Source organism: Mercenaria mercenaria, chromosome 13 (assembly GCF_021730395.1).
Source record: "Mercenaria mercenaria strain notata chromosome 13, MADL_Memer_1, whole genome shotgun sequence".
NCBI lineage: Eukaryota > Metazoa > Mollusca > Bivalvia > Venerida > Veneridae > Mercenaria > Mercenaria mercenaria.
In genome coordinates, this window is record NC_069373.1 from 64773809 (window position 1) to 64795211 (window position 21403).

A 21403-nucleotide genomic window follows, 5' to 3' on the forward strand; every position below is an offset into this window, starting at 1 on the left:
ATTTGCTGTCCATTTAACCTTTAAAATTTAACAGATGTAACAAAAGATCACCTTTTGTTATCAGTTTGAACTGAGAAGAAGCTCGTGTAATTTTAAAAGATGCCTTTGCGAGATCTTGAAACAATTGCTTTCTATAATTTTCATTAAAAATACAAATATAAAGATATTTTATTGGTTTTACTATCAAGAAAACAAAAATCAGTATCAGTACAGGGAGACCAATTCCACTGTCTGCCCCACAGGTAAAATTTATTATTGGTGTCATTTTTAACTCTACTTTTGTTTTTAATCTACCTCAAAACTGACCAAAAATGTTTCTTTTCACAGAATGTTGGGCTAAAATTAAGGGTGCGTATTATACACAGGTGCACATTATACATGGGTATCTACGGTACGAAAAAAAAGAAATTTAAAGATTTAAGTATTTGATGTGTGAATATTGAAGGCCTTTTTTATTTATTCATTTTCTATAGGATAAAGATTGACAGTTATACACTGAACACAATGGTTAAGTTTTCTTTGTTTGGGTTTAACTTACCAGTTTTGACAGTATTTCATTTATATGTAATGACGGGCAATTAACCTGACCAGTTTTCCTGGATTCTGTACCAGAACTAACCTGTTCTCTGCAAGTACCTGCCATTACTCTACATGGAACGGATGTGGATTTACCTATTTTATTTTGTTGGGTTTAATGTCGCACCAACACAATTATAGGTCATATGGTGACTTTCCAGCTTTGATGGTGGAGGAAGACCCCAGGTGTCCCTCCGTTCATTATTTCATCACAAGCAGGCACCTTGATAGAACCACCGACCTTCTGTAAGCCAGCTAAATGGTTTCCTCACATGAAGAATTCAATGCCCCGGGTGAGACTCGGAACAGATATGGAAGATGAATGCTTTTAGACACAATCGTCCATTGTCATGCATTAACATTTTTACTTAAACATCTCCTCTGACACTACTGGTCAGAATTACACCAAACTTGCATTATCAGGTTGAATTTCTCTTAAAATATCTAAAGTTATGCACATTTTAAATGTAATACTTCCTGATTTTCACAGTGAAATCAAAGTATAAACAATAGGTGGTGTATTTCTGAAGGGTCTTACAATATCTACATCATCTGTATGAGATGTGGATGGCTGTACCTGAAAATATAACACAAATGCCACTATAAAGGTTTGTGCAAACTTATGAAAAAAAAAATTCAATCCATTTTCAATCTTCTTTTGAACAGTCTTTATATTTATCTTTTTATGCCTAAACTGAGGAGAATTAAGCGGAAGTGTCTGGCAGAAAAGCTGAGCCATGCAATTATATCCCACAAATGGTGCTTTACTGATAACCATGTATAAAGTTGACACCTTTTTTCTTGCAAGTACTGTGACAGTTTTGGTGACTAGGATATCAGACTGATGACCCAAAATCTACAGCAAGAAATGAGTCGCGCCATGAGAAAACCAACACAGTGCAGTCTGGTCAGGATCCATGCTGTTCGCTTTCAAATACTATTGCAATTAGAGAAACCATTAGTGAACAGCATGGATCCTGACCAGACTGCACGGATGCGCAGGCTGGTCTGGATCCATGCTGGTCGCCAACGCACTACGTTGGTTTTCTCATGGCACAGCTCAAATAGAATTTGGATAAAACTTCCTACTGAACAGGCTTATTTAATTACAACCATGCTTTAAAACTGAATAATTCAGAATGACATTTCATTCAGTACTACTTTAACACACAGTTTTGTATGTCAGACATACAGAACTTAAAGACAGGTAAGGCAGAAGGGGTGATTAATTTAGTTTTAGTAAGTCTATACTAATTCATTTTGGCTAGTTTATGAAGGAAGAACTTACACTTCACATTATATGTTTTTGGTGCCATGGTCGTAAACAATAAGTGTTGCTGTACCCAGCAAAATATGCTCAAAGCAAGCTTGAGGATCATTAGTCAAAATAATTTAAGTTGTTCAGCGGAAACTTGATTGCAATCAGACAGATGGCCAACCAGTAACACCAAATTTTAAGTCCATCTAAACACTTATCACGGAAGTGGCCATGATGTTTGACTAAGAAACCTCATAAAGATGAGAGGTCCATATGGTAAATGTTCTTTACTTTTGACCCAATGATATCAAAATCATTTAATTTCCAAGTCATTCACTGCCCACTGGCAATGTACCTGCCAAGATCTCAAAATACTCACAGAAACAAACTTTTTGTAGGAGTAGCCACTGTGACCTTGACATATGTGACCCTATGACCTAAAAATCAATAAAGGTCATTCACTGCCTATAAGCAATGTGCATATCAAGTCTGAAGACCATAGGACACAACATTTTTAAGTTACCGAGCAGTAAGTATTCTGCTTAAAGACTAAAAGATCAATGACCAGCGCCATCATATAATACTTCCCTGTTTATACTAATAGTCGCTATGACCTTTCTATTGTTACCCTATGACCTCAAAGTCAATCAGGTTCATCCAGTCTTTCTTCGTGTTCATCTCTTATTTAGACATGGACTAGATTGAGGGTAGTTTCTTTTTTGACCAACTGTAATTTAGAATTTTGTGGGGGAAAATCAACAAAATAGTCCAAATTACCTAACTGATTCCATGACCGTAAAAACTATGCACATTTACATCCAATTTCATACTAACATTTATCAGAAATAAATAATACATGCCACTATGGTATCATTAGACCTGATGCTTTCAAATGTTATTTTTAGTAATTTAAAGTCATGAAATCAATCAAATCTATTTAAAAGAAGGATATTTGCAATTGCAGTCCACTGAATTAAAATTGTGACCTCCATTTATATCCAAATCCAAAATATTTCTGACTATGAAATGGCCAAGCCCTTTTTATTTCATCTTCCATTAGTCTAATCTAACATGCACCTGAATTATTACACCAGATATACTGTCTCCCACAAGTGTCCAAATTAAATCTTTAAAACCCAAATTTGAAATAAAACCCCTGACAAAAGGCAATACATCAAGACCCATTCTTGCATTTGTTGCATCATATAACTTCTACTAAGTGAATTTTAAATTTAAAACAATAGTGAACGCCAAAGCCGATTTTTTTTTCTTTTTCATCCAAAGTTAAACAAATGAAGAAAAGGAAAATAATGTTAATGCATTTTCTTTGCCTTTGTATTCTGATCCTTTAAATAATAATCAACACTGACAAGGAAACCTCATGCTGGAATAAAACATGCAATAACAACATTAGAACACAAGACTGTCAAAACTAAACTTCTAAGCACAATTCTAGGCTCTTACAAAATCAATATCTGCTGAGGTGCTTGGCTGGCAAACCTGAAAACAAGTGAATTTACTATCTGTGAATGAAAGGCAAAGCTATATCTTGTAAACTGAAGCAGCCTTATTTAATCTGTTAACAAATATGTATCAGCAATTTTCAATCTAGATCTGATAAACACTTATTCAAATTTTCAAAAAAACAATTATTGTTAAATAATACTAATTATTTCTCCTACATAATAATAGAATGATTTTCAAATGGTCGTAATTTTCTGTACAGCTTCGAGATAAAAAAATTGCTAAACACATGAAAACATCTATTAAGGTAGTGGACCCTTAATGGCAATTTGCATCTTCCATTTGATAACATATTGTTTGCATGAGATCTTAGCATTTTCTGATCGTCATGAAAAAGCAATTTTATGTTATAAATGAGCTGCACCATGAGAAAACCAACATAGTGTGTTTGCGACCAGCATGGATCCAGACCAGCCTGCACTCCCACGCAGTCTGGTCAGCATCCATGCTGTTCGCTTTCAAAGCATATTGCAATTAGAGAAACCGTCAGCGAACAGCATGGATCCTGACCAGACTGCCCAGGCTGGTCTGGATCCATGCTGGTCGCAAACGCACTATGTTGGTTTTCTCATGGTGTGGCTCAAATGTAAAGAAATCATCGTTTTATGTCCACTACATTTGAACTATATTGATGTAAACTCTACTAAACTGGTGAATGTTTAGCATACAGACATACACCTTTTAACTAAGCCAGACCCCTCCCCCAAGTGTATGTGCTAAAAATAACATCTATTATACAGGACATTGGTCTTACCTATCTACTTCCAAGAACAGTCCTAACCTGTCAGTCTTAAGTAGTATTTTGATTCAATGGTCAAAACATGGAATCTAGATATTTAAAGAAGTTGTCTTAAAACTCCAAGCCTTTAGTTTTTTGTAGGTCTTGACACAAATTAAACAAGCCTACAATTGAATACAAGTATATTTACCTATGTCATCAAACACTAAAATACACTAGAGCAACTTACAGGATCATACTGCAGTTCTTTCTTTCTCTTCTTGCTGGAGGAGACAGAAGTTGGCGTGGGTGAGCGTTCAGGATCCTCAGACTTACACTCAGCTGTGCCTCTCTTTCTCTTTGCTGGCATTTTCTTTTATAATCTGAAATTCAATTTAATATAAATGAAATTTGCAATGTTACAACCTTAATGCATATTTTAGACTAACCCCAGACTTGTATAGTGAGATCCCAAACAAAACCTCCAGTGCAATAACTTCAGATGGCGAGTAGTAATCCTAAAATGTTTCATGACTCTAGGTCGGTCAAATACTTTTTGAGACTATATGCAACAGGAACTTTCAGATCCTTAGCCATTAATGCATGCGCAGATCCAGCAATTTTTTTTCAGAGGGGTCCAACCAAACCTTCACTATGACAAAGGGTCAATTTTTGACCCACAGGAAATAAAAAAGTATAAACTGTTATGTCATATCATTATTGTTTCAACTGAAAAAATATGTTTCTTAGCGTTTGGCTACTTGGTCTAAATACAGTACCACTAAAAGATAATAGTTTTCACTTTTTTCTTAATTTTTCTGTCATCTGATAACTGTCTGTTATTTTATTTTGTTTTGAGAAAAAGACTGACATTTAATTAACTATAAAATGTGATGAATATCAAAATCTATCCTAACTTAAACAAGAGGGTCATGATGACCCTGGATTGCTCACCAGAGTAATATGAGCTACATGTTTCAAATGTCAGACTGATGATTTTTAGAAATTTTTTGGAACATTTTCTGACGTACAATCAAGTAACCCCTGGGGCGGGGCCAAGTTTACCCCGGGGGTCATGAATGGAACAAAGTTTGTAGAAGTCTAATAGCCAATGTAACATATCAAATATCTAAGATCTAGGCCTTCTGGTTAATTTTTAGCAAATTTATGAAGATTTCCCTATATACATCAAGTAACCCCTGAGGCTGGGTCAATTTGACCCTTGAGGGTCAAGATTTGAACAACTTTTGTAGAGGTCCACTAGGCAATGCTACATGTCAAATATCTAAGCTCTAGGCCTTCTGGTTTATTTTTCCTATGCAAAATCAAGTGACCCCTTGGGTGGGGTCAATTTTGACCCCGGGGGTCATGATTTGAACAGACTTTGTAGAGGTCCACTAGGCAATGCTACACGTGAAATATCTAAGCTGTAGGCCTTCTGGTTTATTTTTAGAAAATTTTGAAGATTTTTCTATGTACAATCAAGGAACCCCATGGGGCGGGGTCAATTTGACCCCGGAGGTCATGATTTGAAAATTTTTTGTAGAAGTTTACTAGGCAATGCTACTCTTCAAATATCTAAGATCTAGGCCTTCTGGTTTATTTTTAGAAAAATTTTGAAGATTTTCCTATGTAAAATCAAGTGACCTCTGGGGCGGGGTCATGATTTGAACAAATTTTGTAGAGGTCCACTAGGCAATGCTACACTTGAAATATCTAAGCTCTAGGCCTTCTGGTTTATTTTTAGAAAATTTTTGAAGATTTTCCTATGTAAAATCAAGTGACCCCTGGGGCGGGGTCATGATTTGAATAAATTTTGTAGAGGTTCACTAGGCAATGCTACATGTCAAATATCTAAGCTCTAGGCCTTCTGGTTTATTTTTAGAAAATTTTTGAAGATTTTCCTATGTAAAATCAAGTGACCCCTGGGGCGGGGTCAATTTTGATCCCAGGGTCATGATTTGAACAACTTTAGTAGAGGTCCTCTAGGCAATGCTGCATGTCAAATATCTAAGCTCTAGGCCTTTTGGTTTTTGAGAAGAAGATTTTTTAAGATTTTCCTATGTAAAATCAAGTGACCCCTGGGGTGGGGTCAATTTTGACCCCGGTGTCATGATTTGAATAAACTTGGTAGAGGTCCACTAGGCAATGCTTCACACCAAATATCTAAGCTCTAGGGCTTCTGGTTTTTGAGAAGAAGATTTTTAAAGTTTTTCCTTTCTGTTGCCATGGCAACAAGAGTTCTGCATGGAATTCAATTCTTTGAACAATTTTTCAAGAAGACCAGCCAAGGAACATCCCTGTGAAGTTTCATCAAAATTGGCCTGTTGGTTTAGGAGGAGATGTTGTTTAAAGGAAAAAGTGGCCAGACGCCGGACAGTGAGCGATCACAATACCTCACCCTGAGCACTTTGTGCTCAGGTGAGCTAAAAAGTTCAAAAACTTAAAAGGCTCTTACATCGTCAAAGCAATTATTATAATTATGCAGTTTTTGCAGGTGGTTTGAAAACAGATTATTGGATTATGTTATTTATTGCTGAAGATATATTGTGTAAATTAATTTATTATTTTTAAATGTCCAAGTCATCACTTGACTTGATAACAAATTTATCATGTCCTGTAAAACTAGCCTTTTTAACATGGCGCAGCACCATGCCCCTTTTGAAGTGCCGTCATGCTGCCCTTCAAACTGTCCATACGCGCCATGTGGCCTTTTATTTTATCAGCCTTATTTAACTCGACAAGTGCCCTTTCAAAACCAGCAAGGAAAGTGAATGTCCGCGGGACATGTTCTGTGTATAGTACCGTCGATTAGCGGCTTCGATCAACAGGCTGACATGTGGGTGCATCAACCAAGAATACTGAATGCGTGTCACGATCTTTTGATGACCATGATTAAGAACTGACAGGATTATGCAATCAATAACTGTTTTATGATACTCTTTTAATTGGGAAGAATAGACTAAAATTCATTGTTTTAAGCACATTGGACGGCAGTGTAGCTTTTAAGGAAGGAAGAAGAAAATGGTCAATTAATCAATAATAATCCTAAAAGGTTGTATTTGTAATCATTTAAAATGTAGATTTATTTTTGCACAATTACGATGCGCTCATTAGGCCTAAATTAGTGCCAAACCATGCGCAGAAAGTGCCCTTTTTCTGAGGAAGCAACATGCTCCTTTTAGAGTCTGCAGGAAACACTAAAAATTCATTAATTGTAAATAATTTCTCAAATTTTTTTTTGGGGTTTGAAAATGGGTAATTCGATGGTATGTAAATCATATATTATTTTAAACTGTGGTTTTGATTTTGTTATTCAAATTTATGTCATATACCCAGTTTGTACATTTAGTTATGATTTACACAGACTGAAAATCTTTGCATTTATAGATTGTCATATTTACCATACAGAATGTCTGTGAAAACATCGAAATCCTAGACCCCATTACCTGGTTACATTACTATATAATATATAGGTGGTACATTAGATGTCAAAGTGGTACATAAAAGACCTAGTAGCCTGTTTGCACCTATTTTTGCGGTACTAAGGGAATAAATGAGTAAAATAAAGAAAACAAGAAGCTGCATTCAATAAACGCTTGATGCATCCTTGTCAATAGATTTTGCACCTAAATCCAAAACGAGGTAAAGGTCAAACTGAGGTCAGGTGATGTTTGCAGATGAGGAATGGTCACAGTTTACATCTGTATTGGTATCAATTCATTTTTGTAAGGGGTATTGACCATATCGACATTATAGGATAAATCCAGTGTTCCGATATTTCCGTAAATAGAGTCAGGGGGGCTTGCGAGATTAACCGATATACGGACCGTGTACAATATCAGCGTTTATTTTTGCCAGAAGACAAGATTTTAGGAAAGTTCTTACTTTCTCACAATGAAAATAGTATTTTACGACCTTGGCAAAAAAAATTGCAAAAATTATTTGTTAACCTTGAAAAATGTGAATAATTTCACACCTTTGGTATCGAGCAACAGAAGCGGTAGTGTAGAATAAAAGATACAATGTTACAAATAAATTAAACATTGAGGATATTTTTGCTAAATCTTAATGACAACAATGTTTTATGATAATCTGCAATACTTTTTTATTCATATTCTTTGTTTTAACCTTGAAAAAAAGATAATATTAAACACTACCGTTACACAGCGTAATGGTCGCTACCCCGCTCACCGTAAAACTGGGAACTGGTGTTTATTGGTGGGTAATACCGGAAAACAGGATTTATCCTATAATGTCAATATTGAGAATTGATGCTAGACGAGATGGTTTCATTTGGTTAACCAAGAGATGGCCCATATAAAGCAAACTAAGTCCAAAATGAGGTCAAGGTCAAACTGAGGTCAGGTGATGTCTAAAGATGAGGAATGGTCACAGGTTACATCTGCATAAGTATCAAGTCATCCTAGTAAGGAGTATTGATGCTAGACGAAACGGTCCCATTTGGTTTTAACCAAGAGATGGCCCATATAAAGCAATCCAAGTCCAAAATGAGGTCAAAATCAAGGTCAAACTGAGGTCAGGTGATGTCTGAATGTGAGGAATGGTCACAGGTTACATCTGCATAAGTATCAAGTCATTCTAGTAAGGGGTATTGATGCTAAACGAAAGGGTCCCATTTGGTTAACCTCGTACGGACGGACGAACGAACGAACGGACAGGACAATCACTATATGCCTCCTGCATCAGAAGATAATGGGGGCATAAAAAAGATTACGTTGCTATTATTTCCTTTTCCAAGAAAATCATTTTTCTAGTCCTTGTTTACTTTTAAACCCATCATATTTCTGGCGCATGTGACCTTCACTTTTGCCAAGGGAGTTAATTCTAATTTCGCAGTACGGCTTCTGACTTGATAAAGTGCTTCCTGTGAAAGTGTAAAATGTATCGGACCCCTATATTTTCAGAATTAATTTAATACGACATTAACAAATATAATTACTGCAATTAATTTAAGACAGTGGCAGGGTAATTTTGTCAAATATTTGGACAACACATAATTCATTACCGATTTTACATTGTCAAATGATCAACGAGGGTATTTAAAAATAATTAACCTATCTTTACATAAATAGCAGGGTCGTGGAAATCCCAATATTTTTCACTTGTCCACGAACAAGGGCCACTTAAAAATCTACTTGTCCGCAGTCAAAACTTACTTGCCCAGATTTTCAACATTTAAGCATGCAAATAATTCTTTATTTTGAACAATAATCTACAAGTAGTTACAAAAGCAAACATAATAAAGTGTATTAGCTGTTTCAAAAAAAAAAGCTTTTGACACTTTAGTTTTTGTTTGTCCACAAGGCCTAAAAGACTGCCCATCATGCCATGCGAAGCCAGGTGAGAAAGCACGAAACTTTCTGACTGTCAGAAAACATCATACTTCCTGACTCGTAATAGCGATCGCTTTGTGCTTTGACTGTTGACTTCCATTTTTGTTGGCAGACGAAGTTGTAACAACGAATTTGTCCAAAACATTTTGATATTTATTTACGTTTCCGGTTTCTTTTCGCCGAGTTATCGTGTGCAAAATTCACACGAGTTCATAACAGGGAACCAATCAGAATACAGAGAAAGAAATGCTAAATTTAGACGCAGTTTGGTTTTCCCAAAACTTGAGAAGTCGAGAGGCCGCTCGGCTGGTGAAACATCTGTTTCGTATGTCAAATTCTTTTATAAACTCCATAAACTTGAAGTACTGTTCAGCGTTTCTAAATTATTCTTTCCTTTTTCATTTCAAACCAGAAGATTTGTGCTTGTCCGCGGACAAACGGAATGTGAAAACCCACTTGTCCGCCGTCAAAAAGTCCCGAGTCGGACAAGTCGGACATAGGAATTCCACACCCCTGAATAGGGTGTGAAACGTAAAGAGCTTTCAATGTAGATCAAATCTGTTTCCAGTAGTGAGTGCTGCACTTTGCTGTTCTCGCAAAAATCAAATACCGTGAGACCAGATGTAACACGAATATAGCAGTAAGAGATATACATATCTGGACTGGTACATAAACAGCCACATATACTCATAAAAAAAAATGCCCAGTGTCATATATCTGCAGCACTACAAACTGATATATGCACAAGAGGCAATGCAAGGACAATCCTGTCAAAGATAAATAAACTGCCATATTTCACTTGAAAGACTACTTAGTGCAACGCTTTAACATATTGTACGTTCTCATAAAATCGATGAAAAATCGATGTTTGGAAAACAAAGAAGATAACGCTACGTTTTATTTTCAAGATTTGATGTTCAATCCGATTACTAAGTGTGTACATCTATTATGCATCTGACGAATACATGTAATTGGCATAATACTATTACGTACGTTGGGTAATTTAATGTTCAGTTCTCCTAAAAATGCTTGAAACAATCCAATTCTTTCTAAAACTTCACATTGGCCGCCATATTCCTTTCCGGTGTCGTAGTACAATGATACTTCCTCTGGGAAATAAAACAAGGTCGGTGTCGTATCGATAGGTCAGGCACTGCTACTAATTTTTCCACAGCTTCCGTATACGGTATGGAGAGATAAAAAGTAAAAAAGGTAAATTTAAAGTTTATTTACCGTCTCTTTGTGAAATAAATACTACATGACAACATGAGGTATAACATATATGGGTGAAAATAAAAAAAAAATGAAGCCTTTTAAAGATTTCCATTTTATTATTTACTGAAATAAGAAACTGGTTCATTTTTTACTTCTGAAAATATGGTTTACTGTGGTTAATTGTTATTTCAAGTTTCGTCGCATTACAACAGTCTGTTAAAAATTGCAGAAAAAACAATTCAAAAATGTCTTAAGTGTACAAAATAGCAAAAATAATAAATATTTTATTAAGTTATGCCATATGAGATTTTTAATAAAAGGCTATGGTACGTTTTTCCGGGGTTGCAGATCAAGGGATGCACATTCCACTGGGCACAGTCTGTGTGGCGTCATGTTCAAACTATTGGGCTCGGTCCAGCCTACATGAAGCGCAAGTCAGTCTGGGATTGGATCCATAAACTCCTTGTTCTACCATTCCTGCAGAGCAATCACAATCGCAACAACATTCAACAGTCTAGCAGTAAGTGCTAACAATGAGCAACAGAAGGAGCTTGTCCGTTACATCAGACAACAGTGGATAGAGTAAGAGTGATTTCCCATTGAGAGCTGGTTTGTCTTCAAGTATAGGATCCGCACAAACAATGATGTTGAAGGTAATAACTAAGCAATCTTAAGCAGTTCAATATATTTAAATGCAAGGCCAAAGAAAATGATTTGTTTTAGACCTACTACACCTAAGAAGAACAACTTTTAAATATAGCATCAAGCATAGCAATAATTACAAATAACAATTTGAATTACACTTAAATTATAAATACATTGTATTTACAGTCTTAGATAATACTGACATTCTTAAGAACTAAGTATCATTAGTAAAATAGAAAAAGTGGAAACTCCACAGGTCGCCCAACAATTTATTAGAATATATATAATACATCACACAGGGAATATACAAGTGCATTATAAGCAATGAATGTTTAGATCAACAATCTCTTTTTAATCAAATTCTATTAACTATTCAATACTTTTAAATACATTATTATAATTTCATTTATCTCCCTTTCAGATTGGCATAACCGTCTAAACAGTGATTGTGGGTACCGGTCACTATCCTTCTACCGAATGGTGCCAGCTCTGCGGAAACAGGCCTTTGACGCCGAGATCGACAGCAATGAACTAGTTGACCATGGTGTTGGGAGACAAGAGCGTCGCCAAACTAGACATTGTGAAAAAGATTCGAGCTTTGGGATCAATATAAAAAAAGGAACTGAGTGCAACCAAGTTCCTTCAAGGAATCAGCCGTGTGTATGGTCCAGCCGAGTATATGGCTAAGTAACTTATCAGAAATAAAGATGACTGAAAATATTCAAGGCATGAATTGATTGCTAATTAGACACATAAAGTATTATATATATAATTCACTAGGATATTATCTTCTAAATATGTATATTATGCTAATGCATTTAAGAAATAAAACGCTTACAGATATATTTAGAACTTATATTTGTTACAACTGTATATTTTGTGATATCTTGGCCATCCTTATTATATGATTGTGCGAATGGTCAAAGGTTTAAGCTGATTTCCAATTAATCTAAAACTGAAACTATAATAAAATACATTCTTATATGTTAATTTGTAACAGAGTTACATGAGAATGTAATTATAAATTATGAAAATTAAAAAAGTGATATATCTTCGAATTTGTTCTTTTCCTTCTTCAAGTTTTTCAATGATAATATTGTTGAAATTAATTAATTGCTAGACATTACTAGCATCTCTGGAATGTGAGAAATGATGCACAATTGTGCCATTACTATCAAACAGTGACACTTGCTTGGATTGGAATTTCACAGGAAAGTGAAAGATAATATACATATGTATTTAAGACAACATTATTGTTAAGAATTGATTCTTCTATCTTGGACAATATAAATCATGAAGCAATGAGATCCATTTTAAACAGAAAAATGGTGTCTTAAATATATGTATTTTATCTTTCACATTAATACATTTCATAATACATTAAAAAAAATTATCAATATTATTTTGTAAAATGGAATGACTGACACAAAATGAATTGACGAACACTTTTTAATTATCATTTTTAATGTATAATGTTTCTTCCTTCGCAATATTTGACAATTAATTCTAAGGTGATCAATTAAAATTCACAGTATGTTTAAAAATGAGTTGTTAATTAGAATACTGTAATAATAAATAAATCTGAAAAAAAACATATCTGAACCTGACAAAATTTTGAACCAGGATTCATTCTTAAAACATTTAAAAAAAGAATTAAAATCTATTTGGGAAATGTCAATGATTAAGCTAAATATTTTATGTTGAGAGTCTACAAAAAATGCACAAGTAACTTTTATTTCTTTAAAAAAATCAATGTATTTCAATGTATTTAATTTACCATCATCAGTAGATTAATATTGCACATAGCTACAAGCCTAGCTTTTAATTATCAATTATAAGTGTGACAAACACTTTCTATTTAATCGAATCAATTATAACTTGAATAATCAATAATTATTATTGCCTACACAATAGATATCTATAGTATATAAATAAGGGAGGTGTAAAGTCCTAGGGTGTAAAGACCTGGAGGAGTAAAGTCCAAGGGTGTATTGTCCCAGAGGTCTTGATACTTTGAGCGACCCTATTTTAAGAACAGTTAAAACCAATTATACCTTACCGGCTAGAATGCACTTTACTGGTACGCACTTTCTGTTAGGATTTTAATAGACTGGATATGCTTCTTACAATCACTTAAGGATGTAGGAACGAGTTTTTTCTAACGTTAAGAATTTTTTCATACCCTGTGAGCTTGAAGAACATTAATTTCCAAGACAAACAAGAGAAGAAAAAACACAGGTCACCGAACTCGTTTTAATTTTATAGGGCATTTTCTTCACCCAATATTTAAGCATTTCTGAAATTTTGTAAAATTGAAAAAATGGTGGTACTTTATAAAACATATAATATCCCACTTAATGTTATAGGGATTCCAGGTCCGTAGTGGTATAAGCGACTTGAGAACAGAAGAAGGATCATTATCAACCTCTGACCGACAGAAGGCAGAACTTTTGAACTCGTTTTTTTCTAGTGTTTTTACCGATGAGGATCTGGATTATGTTCCAGTACTTGAAGATAGGGGGTTCATTGGCCCGCTAATCAGTATTAATATCAATGTATCTCTTGTAAAAAAAATCAGACACTTTAAAAACTAATAAATGTACAGGCGTGGATTAAATTCACCCTTTGTTTTTGAAGGAATGCAGTACTGAGATTAGCGACACTATTTCCAAGCTTTTTGCAACTTCTTTAGAGACTGGGGTTTTACCAGTTACCTGGAAAAAGGCTCAAATAACACCTATTTTTAAGAAGGGGGATAAACACCTATCTGCGAATTACAGACCAGTAAGTTTAACAGTTATTTTATGAAAAGTTCTGGAATCGTTTGTTCGTGATGTCGTTATGAACGTATGGAAACCTTTGAACTTTTTACAAAACAACAACATGGTTTGGGATATTCATCCTTGTTCTTGTGTTACTCAGTTTATGCATAAATTTGGATTTTGCGAAAGCATTTGATACTATTTGTGTCAAAATCAAACAATTCAATGTTTTCTGTGAAATTTGTAAAAGTGTCAGACTGAATGCATTACTTTTACAAAATGAGCTAAATAGCTCTGAAGCTTATACATTGAATCATTCTGTTGAAGAAAAAGGTCACTGGTCACATCACTGAAGTTTCTAATTTGAAAGTCCGTATAGATAATCAACAAATTAAACTTCCAACCATGTACTGGTTTCCTAAATTACATAAACAAGTAGGAAACAAACTGTACACCCCTTGTCGCAGATTTGTTTTTATATTGCTATGAAGGAGACTTTATGCTGAGCATTTCTCCAGATACGCAGACGGACATTATAACTGCACTTAATTATACATCACGCTATCTGGATGGTATTCTTAACATGGATAATCCGTTTTTTGGTCAATTGGTGGATACTATTTATCCTAGGGAGCTTCAGTTAAATAAAACTAACAATTCGGATACTGATGCTTCAATGTTAGATAAACATCTCTCTATTTATGACAATATTATATATACCAAAATTTATGACAATGGGAAAAAAATTAAATTTTATTATTGTAAATTTTCCCTATTTGGATGGGGATGTATCTCGGGCTACATCTTATGGGGTATATATTTCTCAATTAATTCGGTTTGTCGGAGTGTGTTGTCATGTCGAGGATTTTAATGAACGTAATGACTATATTACAAGTTAACTTCTTCAGCGAGGCTACCATTACTACAAATTGCGTAAATATTTTGCTCAATTTTGCTATCGTAATTCTGATTTGGTTTTAAAATTCAATAGTAATTTAAAGACACTTCAAGATATTTCAAAACCTATTTCCACTACCGTCCATGAACAGGCTCAATCAAACCGAGCCTGCAACATTTTCGTTTTTGTTGTGTTGAGCGACCTGTGGAGTTTCCACTTTTTGGATCGATTGTCTCACGATCCAAAGTTAACAATGTAGAAATTTCCTTACTGCAGACCGAACAAAAGTAGTGCCGTAGGTACAAACAAATAGTTCCGTGCCATACATTTATTTAACCATCAAAATATAATTAGTTTGCCACGACGGTATTTTCAGCTATCGAACGTCAATTTTAACGTATTTTTCAGTCAGTATAATATACATTTCTGTTGTTTTTTGTTTCTGACTGCAGTAATATATTAATGCGCGAAAACTAGGTCACCGGACAAACGCCGAAGATATAAATAGATTTATTGGCTAATATATTTACGACTATTTTGGATTCTGGCTAATACATTTACGATTATATTAGCATAGCATAGCGAGACACGGGAAAGTTGTGAGTTGTAAATATTGTGAATGAGAAATATTTGTTCGATTTTATAGATGTTTTCTTTTGTTTTTTCTTAATTATTCATTCCGTCAGTTAGCGTTTACATACAAATGTATATGTATTCCATCAAAATGTTGATATAGTAATGAAATGACGGCGCTAGGAACATTACACGTTACTTTTAAATCAAAGGTTCACTTTGAACAGCATGTTAGTATTGTTACACTTTACTATTGATTATTCTCCGCGCCTAATTCATAGATGTGTCATTCAGTTTGCATGCCTATATTGGACTGACGGCAGTCGGAATATTGGCGGGTAGGCGCTATGTCTGCCCGATATAAAAATATGACCCACACCATTTTTCCCTAACGATTAGGCATAGTGTTATGTGTATATGATATGATTAAAAATCCCCTCAGTCAGTACCTAACCATTCATATATGTAAAACACATCAAAAACAACAAAGGTCAAGTATTGGCCAGATGTCGTAAGAAATGTAACTTAAATAAAATTATGTTATAAATGTAACCTGTTTGGCATGCCGATTTCAACGTTGATGAGTTTTTTTGTCAATAACAGTGAACTGCGTAAAAGACGGAGTATCCCCAGTGACGGATAGACGGTTTGATACCTGATCGATATCGGACCTAGACATGATATCGGTCCGACTTAAAACCAGTGAGCAAAACTATAATGGTTCTGACATCATATTACGATATCTATGCTATAAAAAAGAGATATTGGTCCAAGGATGGTCAGATATGGACTGGATTAGATAACACTTTTATAAAGTGCTGAAACGTTTTCTAAACGGAGCAGAAATTATTTCAGGGTCTACATCTTCCGCTGGCTTTACAGACCTTCATTTTGGAAATTTGTATAGAAATGTTGTTTTATTTTTTGAAAAATATATTACGTACTAGTAAATCAAACAATAATTTGTTTCTTAATGCTTAAAAGCATCAAGTTCAGTTAAACGGTCAAAAGTATTCATGAATGCAATTACGGGCTAATACTGATGGCGGGTTATGGTTTTATCGGTCACGCAAAATATTGCAAAGGGCTCTGTCTTAAGTTACTTGCAGTATTTTAATTCATATGTACACAGAGTATAGCTTATGGATAACAGATCAGAGGCTAATAAATATGTTTCGAGAAATGATTGACGAGGAGTATGTATTAAACAGTCGTATTTTTACGTGCGGAGAAGGCAGTGGCTAGGTAACCGATTCCGTCAATCATTGGCTAGGTAACCGATTCCGTCAATGTCAAATAGCTAATGTTAATTGATAAATGATAAATGCTAATCGTCAAAATCTTGTACAATCTGTGTTGTTCAAAGACAATCGATCCTCCAATACTTTCAGTGCTTTGATTCTATTTTATTATCACAGCAGCGTTGTTTGTGCCGTGTGGCGGCCGTAAAAAGTCTCACCGTACATTCAATCAGGGCTGTTATATTTCGATCTTCTCAGATCGTTCAGCACGACTTTTATGTCGTGTTACTAGTACTGTTTAGTTTCTCAGCAGGAACATTTCGGCCTGGGTGGTTCCAATACTCCCGCTTTCATAGCTTTGGATGTTGTTTAATCACCCCTTGGATATGGTGCCTGCTTTTTAATTTTGTCTTTTGACAGTTCCTGTGATATCAGGCTCCATAACCTCAGATCCCCTTTCTAAATTCCAGTTTGTTTAGTTCAGCTCATTGTTTTCTCGTTTAGGGCAAACCCATTATTTTAACTGAGGACCAAAAGCCGCTTTTCATGGAATTACACACTAGTGTAGCATTGAAGGTTCCATGTGCACCGCCGTATGATCACATCTGCGGATGTCTCTAAAAAAAATTTTTTCGACTTTTAGCATGTGTAAATGTTGAGTTCTGCTCAACCCGGGGCTAGAGGGCGTGGACGGTAGCATGCATTTCCACTACCGTCCATGAACATGCTCAATCAAACCGAGTCTGCAACATTTTCGTTTTTGTTGTGTTGAGCGACCTGTGGAGTTTCCACTTTTTCTATTTTATAGGGATGTGGTTTACAAACTTCGTAAGATCTTGGGTCATGGTAACTGTATTTGGCAAAATTATAAAACGTTTTATTTATCCCCCGCCACGAGTGGGGGTGGGGGGGTCGAGGGTGTTATAGGAATGATCTCCGTCCGTCCTTCAGTCTGTCCGTCCGTAACATTTTGTGTCCGCTCTGTATCTCCTAAACCGCTTGAAGGATTTTCATGAAATTTTGGTCAAATGATTCCCTCATCAAGACGATGTGCAAAACCCATGAGTCAGCCATGTCGGCTCAAGGTCATGGTCACAACTCAAGGTCAAATGTTTGAGCCTTCCATTTCGTGTCCGCTCTGTGTCTCCTAAACTCCTTCGAGGATAATCATAAAACTTTGGTCAAATGATAACCTCATCAGGACAATGTGCAGAACTTATGAGGGAGCCATGTCGGCTCAAAGTCAAGGTCACAACTTGAGGGCAAATGTTTCAGCCTTCAATTTTGTGTCAGCTCTATATCTCCTAAACCCATTCAAGGATTATCATGAAACTTGGGTCAAATGATCGCCTTATCAAGACGATGTGAAGAACTTATGAGTCAGCCATGTTGGCTCAAGGTAAAGGTCGCAACTGGAGGTCAAAGGTTTGACCCTTCAAATTTGTGCCCGCTTTATATCTCATAAGACTATTTAAAGATAATTCTAGAACTTTGGTCAAATCTTCAGCTTAGCAGGACAATGTGCAGAACTTATTAGTCAGCCATGTCGGCTTAAGGTCAAAGTCACAGGTCAAGGTCAAATGTTTGAGCCTTCCATTTTGTTTCCGCTCTGTGTCTCCTAAACTCCTTCGAGGATAATCATAAAACTTTGGTCAAATGATAACCTCATCAGGACAATGTGCAGAACTTATGAGTGAGCCATGTCGGCTCAAGGTCAAGGTCACAACTTGAGGGCAAATGTTTCAGCCTTCAATTTTGTGTCAGCTCTATATCTCCTAAACCCATTCAAGGATTATCATGAAACTTGGGTCAAATGATCGCCTTATCAAGACAATGTGCAGAACTTATTAGTCAGCCATGTCGGCTTAAGGTCAAGGTCACAGGTCAAGGTCAAATGTTTGAGCCTTCCATTTTGTTTCCGCTCTGTATCTCCTAAACCCCTTGAAGAATTTTCATGAAACTTTGGTCAAATGATCACCTCATAAAGACGATGTGCAAAACTCATGAGTGAGCCATGTCGGCTCAAGGTCAATGTCACAACTCGGGGGTCAAATATTTGAGCCTTCCATTTCGTGTCCGTTCTGTATCTCCTAAACCCATTGAAGGAATTTCTAGAAACTTTGGTAAAGTGATCACCTCATCAAGACGATGTACAGAACTCACGAGTCAGCCATGTCGGCTTAAGGTCAAGGTCACAACTCAGTGTCAAATGTTTGAGCCTTCCATTTTGTGTCCGCTCTGTATCTCCTAAACGTATTGAAGGATTTTCATGAAACTTGGGCCAATTAATCACCTCATCAAGACGATGTGCAGAATTCACGAGTCAGCCATGTTGGCTCAAGGTCAAGGTCACAACTCAAGGTCAAATGTTTTAGTCTTCCATTTTATGTCTACTCTGTATCTCCTAAACCCCTTGAAGGAATCCAATATGACTTGGCTGTAATATTCCCCTTATCAAGACAATGTGCAGAATTCAAAATACTCCCCTGGCAGTTTAAGGGCAAGGTCACAACTCGATTGTTTAATGGTTCCAACCAATACCATAAACCCTTTCACTATCCATAACAATGGCGGGGGATATAGCTATCTTTCAGATTGCCTTGTTAAAAGAGGTTACGATCCAACTGTTTTGAGACATACCGCATGTTTAGTGTTCAACCCGTTTACAGTTGGACACTACGCTTCCCTCTTTGATTGTGTCTGACGAGTTTTAAAATCCCTCCTGGACTGAACTGTTTTGATTACTCTCTTCTGGCCTGTTTCGCCGGGCCCTGAAGGGTGTTTCTCTTGACGCTCTGTCTTCTGCAAAGGCATTGAGTACATACGTTTTTGGTTCTTAAGGTTTGCCTTTTATATGATTATACAGCAACATTTTTGTTTTACATGCCATGCCTTTTTGTTTCCATTGCATGTGTTAGAGATTCAGCTGGCGGGAATTACATTTATTTACAATGTCCCGTGTCTTTGAAACATGGCGGAGGTAAGAGTGAGGTTGGGTGCGTACTATAAACCAGTTTAAGCTCCCAGTGGTGTTTTTGCCACTGACCGTTCCAAGGCGGTGCCACACTTTGTTCCTTTATTTGTTCGTTTTGCTTTGTGTGTGTGTGTGCGTGTGCGTGTGTGTGTGCGTGTGCGTGTGCGTGTGCGTGCGTGCGTGTGTGTGTGTGTGTGTGTTGGTAGTGTGCACATCTGAGTGCTGTGAGTTTCTTTTTCTGGGAGGCTGCATTTTTGGAACATGGTATTCCCTGTTTGCTATTTAGCCTTGTTTTTTAGTTCCAGCAGACAAAGCGGCTAACAATATTACCATTATTTGACGCCTACATCATATTAATGTTTTACGAAACGAACTGTCTTCTGGCCTGTTTTGTCGGGCCCTTAAGGGTGTTTTCCTTGTTGCAAGGCATTGAGTACATGCGTTTTAGGTTCTTAAGGATTGCACTATCCTTTAATTTGTTAATAGGTGTGTTTCCAGTCTCACGGCCGACCTTAATAAAAACCTGTCGCCCTCATTTTAGTAACAACCGCGAATTATCCCTAGACACTAAATCTAAAATGGTGGTGACAATGTTTGCATTTTCTTTGCATTCTTTAGTGATATATTCAGCCATTACACAAGAAAGATGAATTGCCGACCCAGTTTTTCTAGCTGTCCCATGAGACGGTATATTGGCCTTGTTCCCGATACCAATTCCTTGCAAAAACTAACAATTGGAAAATTATCAGCTGAAATGATTTTTTATCCAGAGAAAGTACTGGCATACAAAGGTGTTTCTGCCAATGAAATCAAACAAATGTTTGAAAAAAAAAAACGGTTGCGATTTTTATAACATGGCTCTTGATGATTTGCTGTTATACTATATGTTTTTGTAAATCAAATATTTAAAAACACACGGATGCATTAACCTTTATTGAATAAAGTATCAGAAACTGACAAACGCTCTAACATGATTGAAATGGAATGTCACGTATTTTCGCCACCCGATTGTTTTCGTTTCGGACAGTTGTAGCTGTGGTGACAACGATCCTGAAAAAAACAACACACTTTTTAAGTGTAAAGGAAAATTTAAAATATGACACATGAAAAGTCTCATTTTTTTCTGCAAGATCTATCAAGAATGATTATGTAATTATGTATGTCGAAAATGTAGAAAAGGCAAGCAAGGAGGTACATCAAATAATACACCTACAAAATAACTTCTACAGCCAAAGTCAGCAAAGTATCCTGGAGTTTAACTTTTTAAAGATTACATTGTGAACAAATTATTTGTTTCTATAAATAAATGCGTACTTGATTTGTTGATACTTTTCCCCGACAAGTTAGACAAATAACCTTGAAACACCTTCCAATCGTACCAGAGCCTTTCCTCATAAAATCCCTTGAAAAAACATACAGTCAAAAATATTTAAATGACGTATTTATTATTAAAATGAGCCTGTGAATATGCTTGAAAAGTGTGTGTCGAATCATGGAAGGTCATGGTTAATGCCGCTTGCTTTCACATCAAAATAGCTGAGGTTCTATAGCCTTTTGTAGCCACTGCCGTATGTCTTTAGGCAAGGTACTTTATTATTTTTGCCTAATTCTTTGCAGCTGATATTGGATACCAGCAATTTGCTAGGGGTGAAAATATTGATC

General features: G+C 35.9%; 2 protein-coding genes across 26 annotated transcripts in view; one reads left to right on the top strand and one right to left on the bottom strand.

Moving 5' to 3' along the window:
• LOC123528557 (protein polybromo-1-like) overlaps window positions 1-10523 on the bottom strand; it is a 100475-nt gene extending 89952 nt beyond the window's left edge. For 18 of the 22 annotated variants that reach the window (XM_053522077.1, XM_053522069.1, XM_053522067.1 and 15 more), the window contains exons 1-4: window positions 10427-10523; window positions 4327-4459; window positions 3299-3334; window positions 1115-1153 (exon numbers count right to left, since the gene is read on the bottom strand). In XM_053522077.1, coding sequence (XP_053378052.1) covers window positions 1115-1153; window positions 3299-3334; window positions 4327-4446 — 195 coding nt within the window. In that variant the 5' untranslated portion in view covers window positions 4447-4459; window positions 10427-10523. Of the gene's footprint in view, window positions 1-1114; window positions 1154-3298; window positions 3335-4326; window positions 4460-10426 lie in introns of those variants that run through there. The other 4 variants (XM_053522071.1, XM_053522074.1, XM_053522079.1 and 1 more) reach the window with 4 other exon arrangements.
• Window positions 1-21403, top strand: part of LOC123528430 (ectopic P granules protein 5 homolog) — a 307990-nt gene that overhangs the window by 206362 nt on the left and 80225 nt on the right. The gene's annotated exons all lie outside the window — the stretch shown is intronic.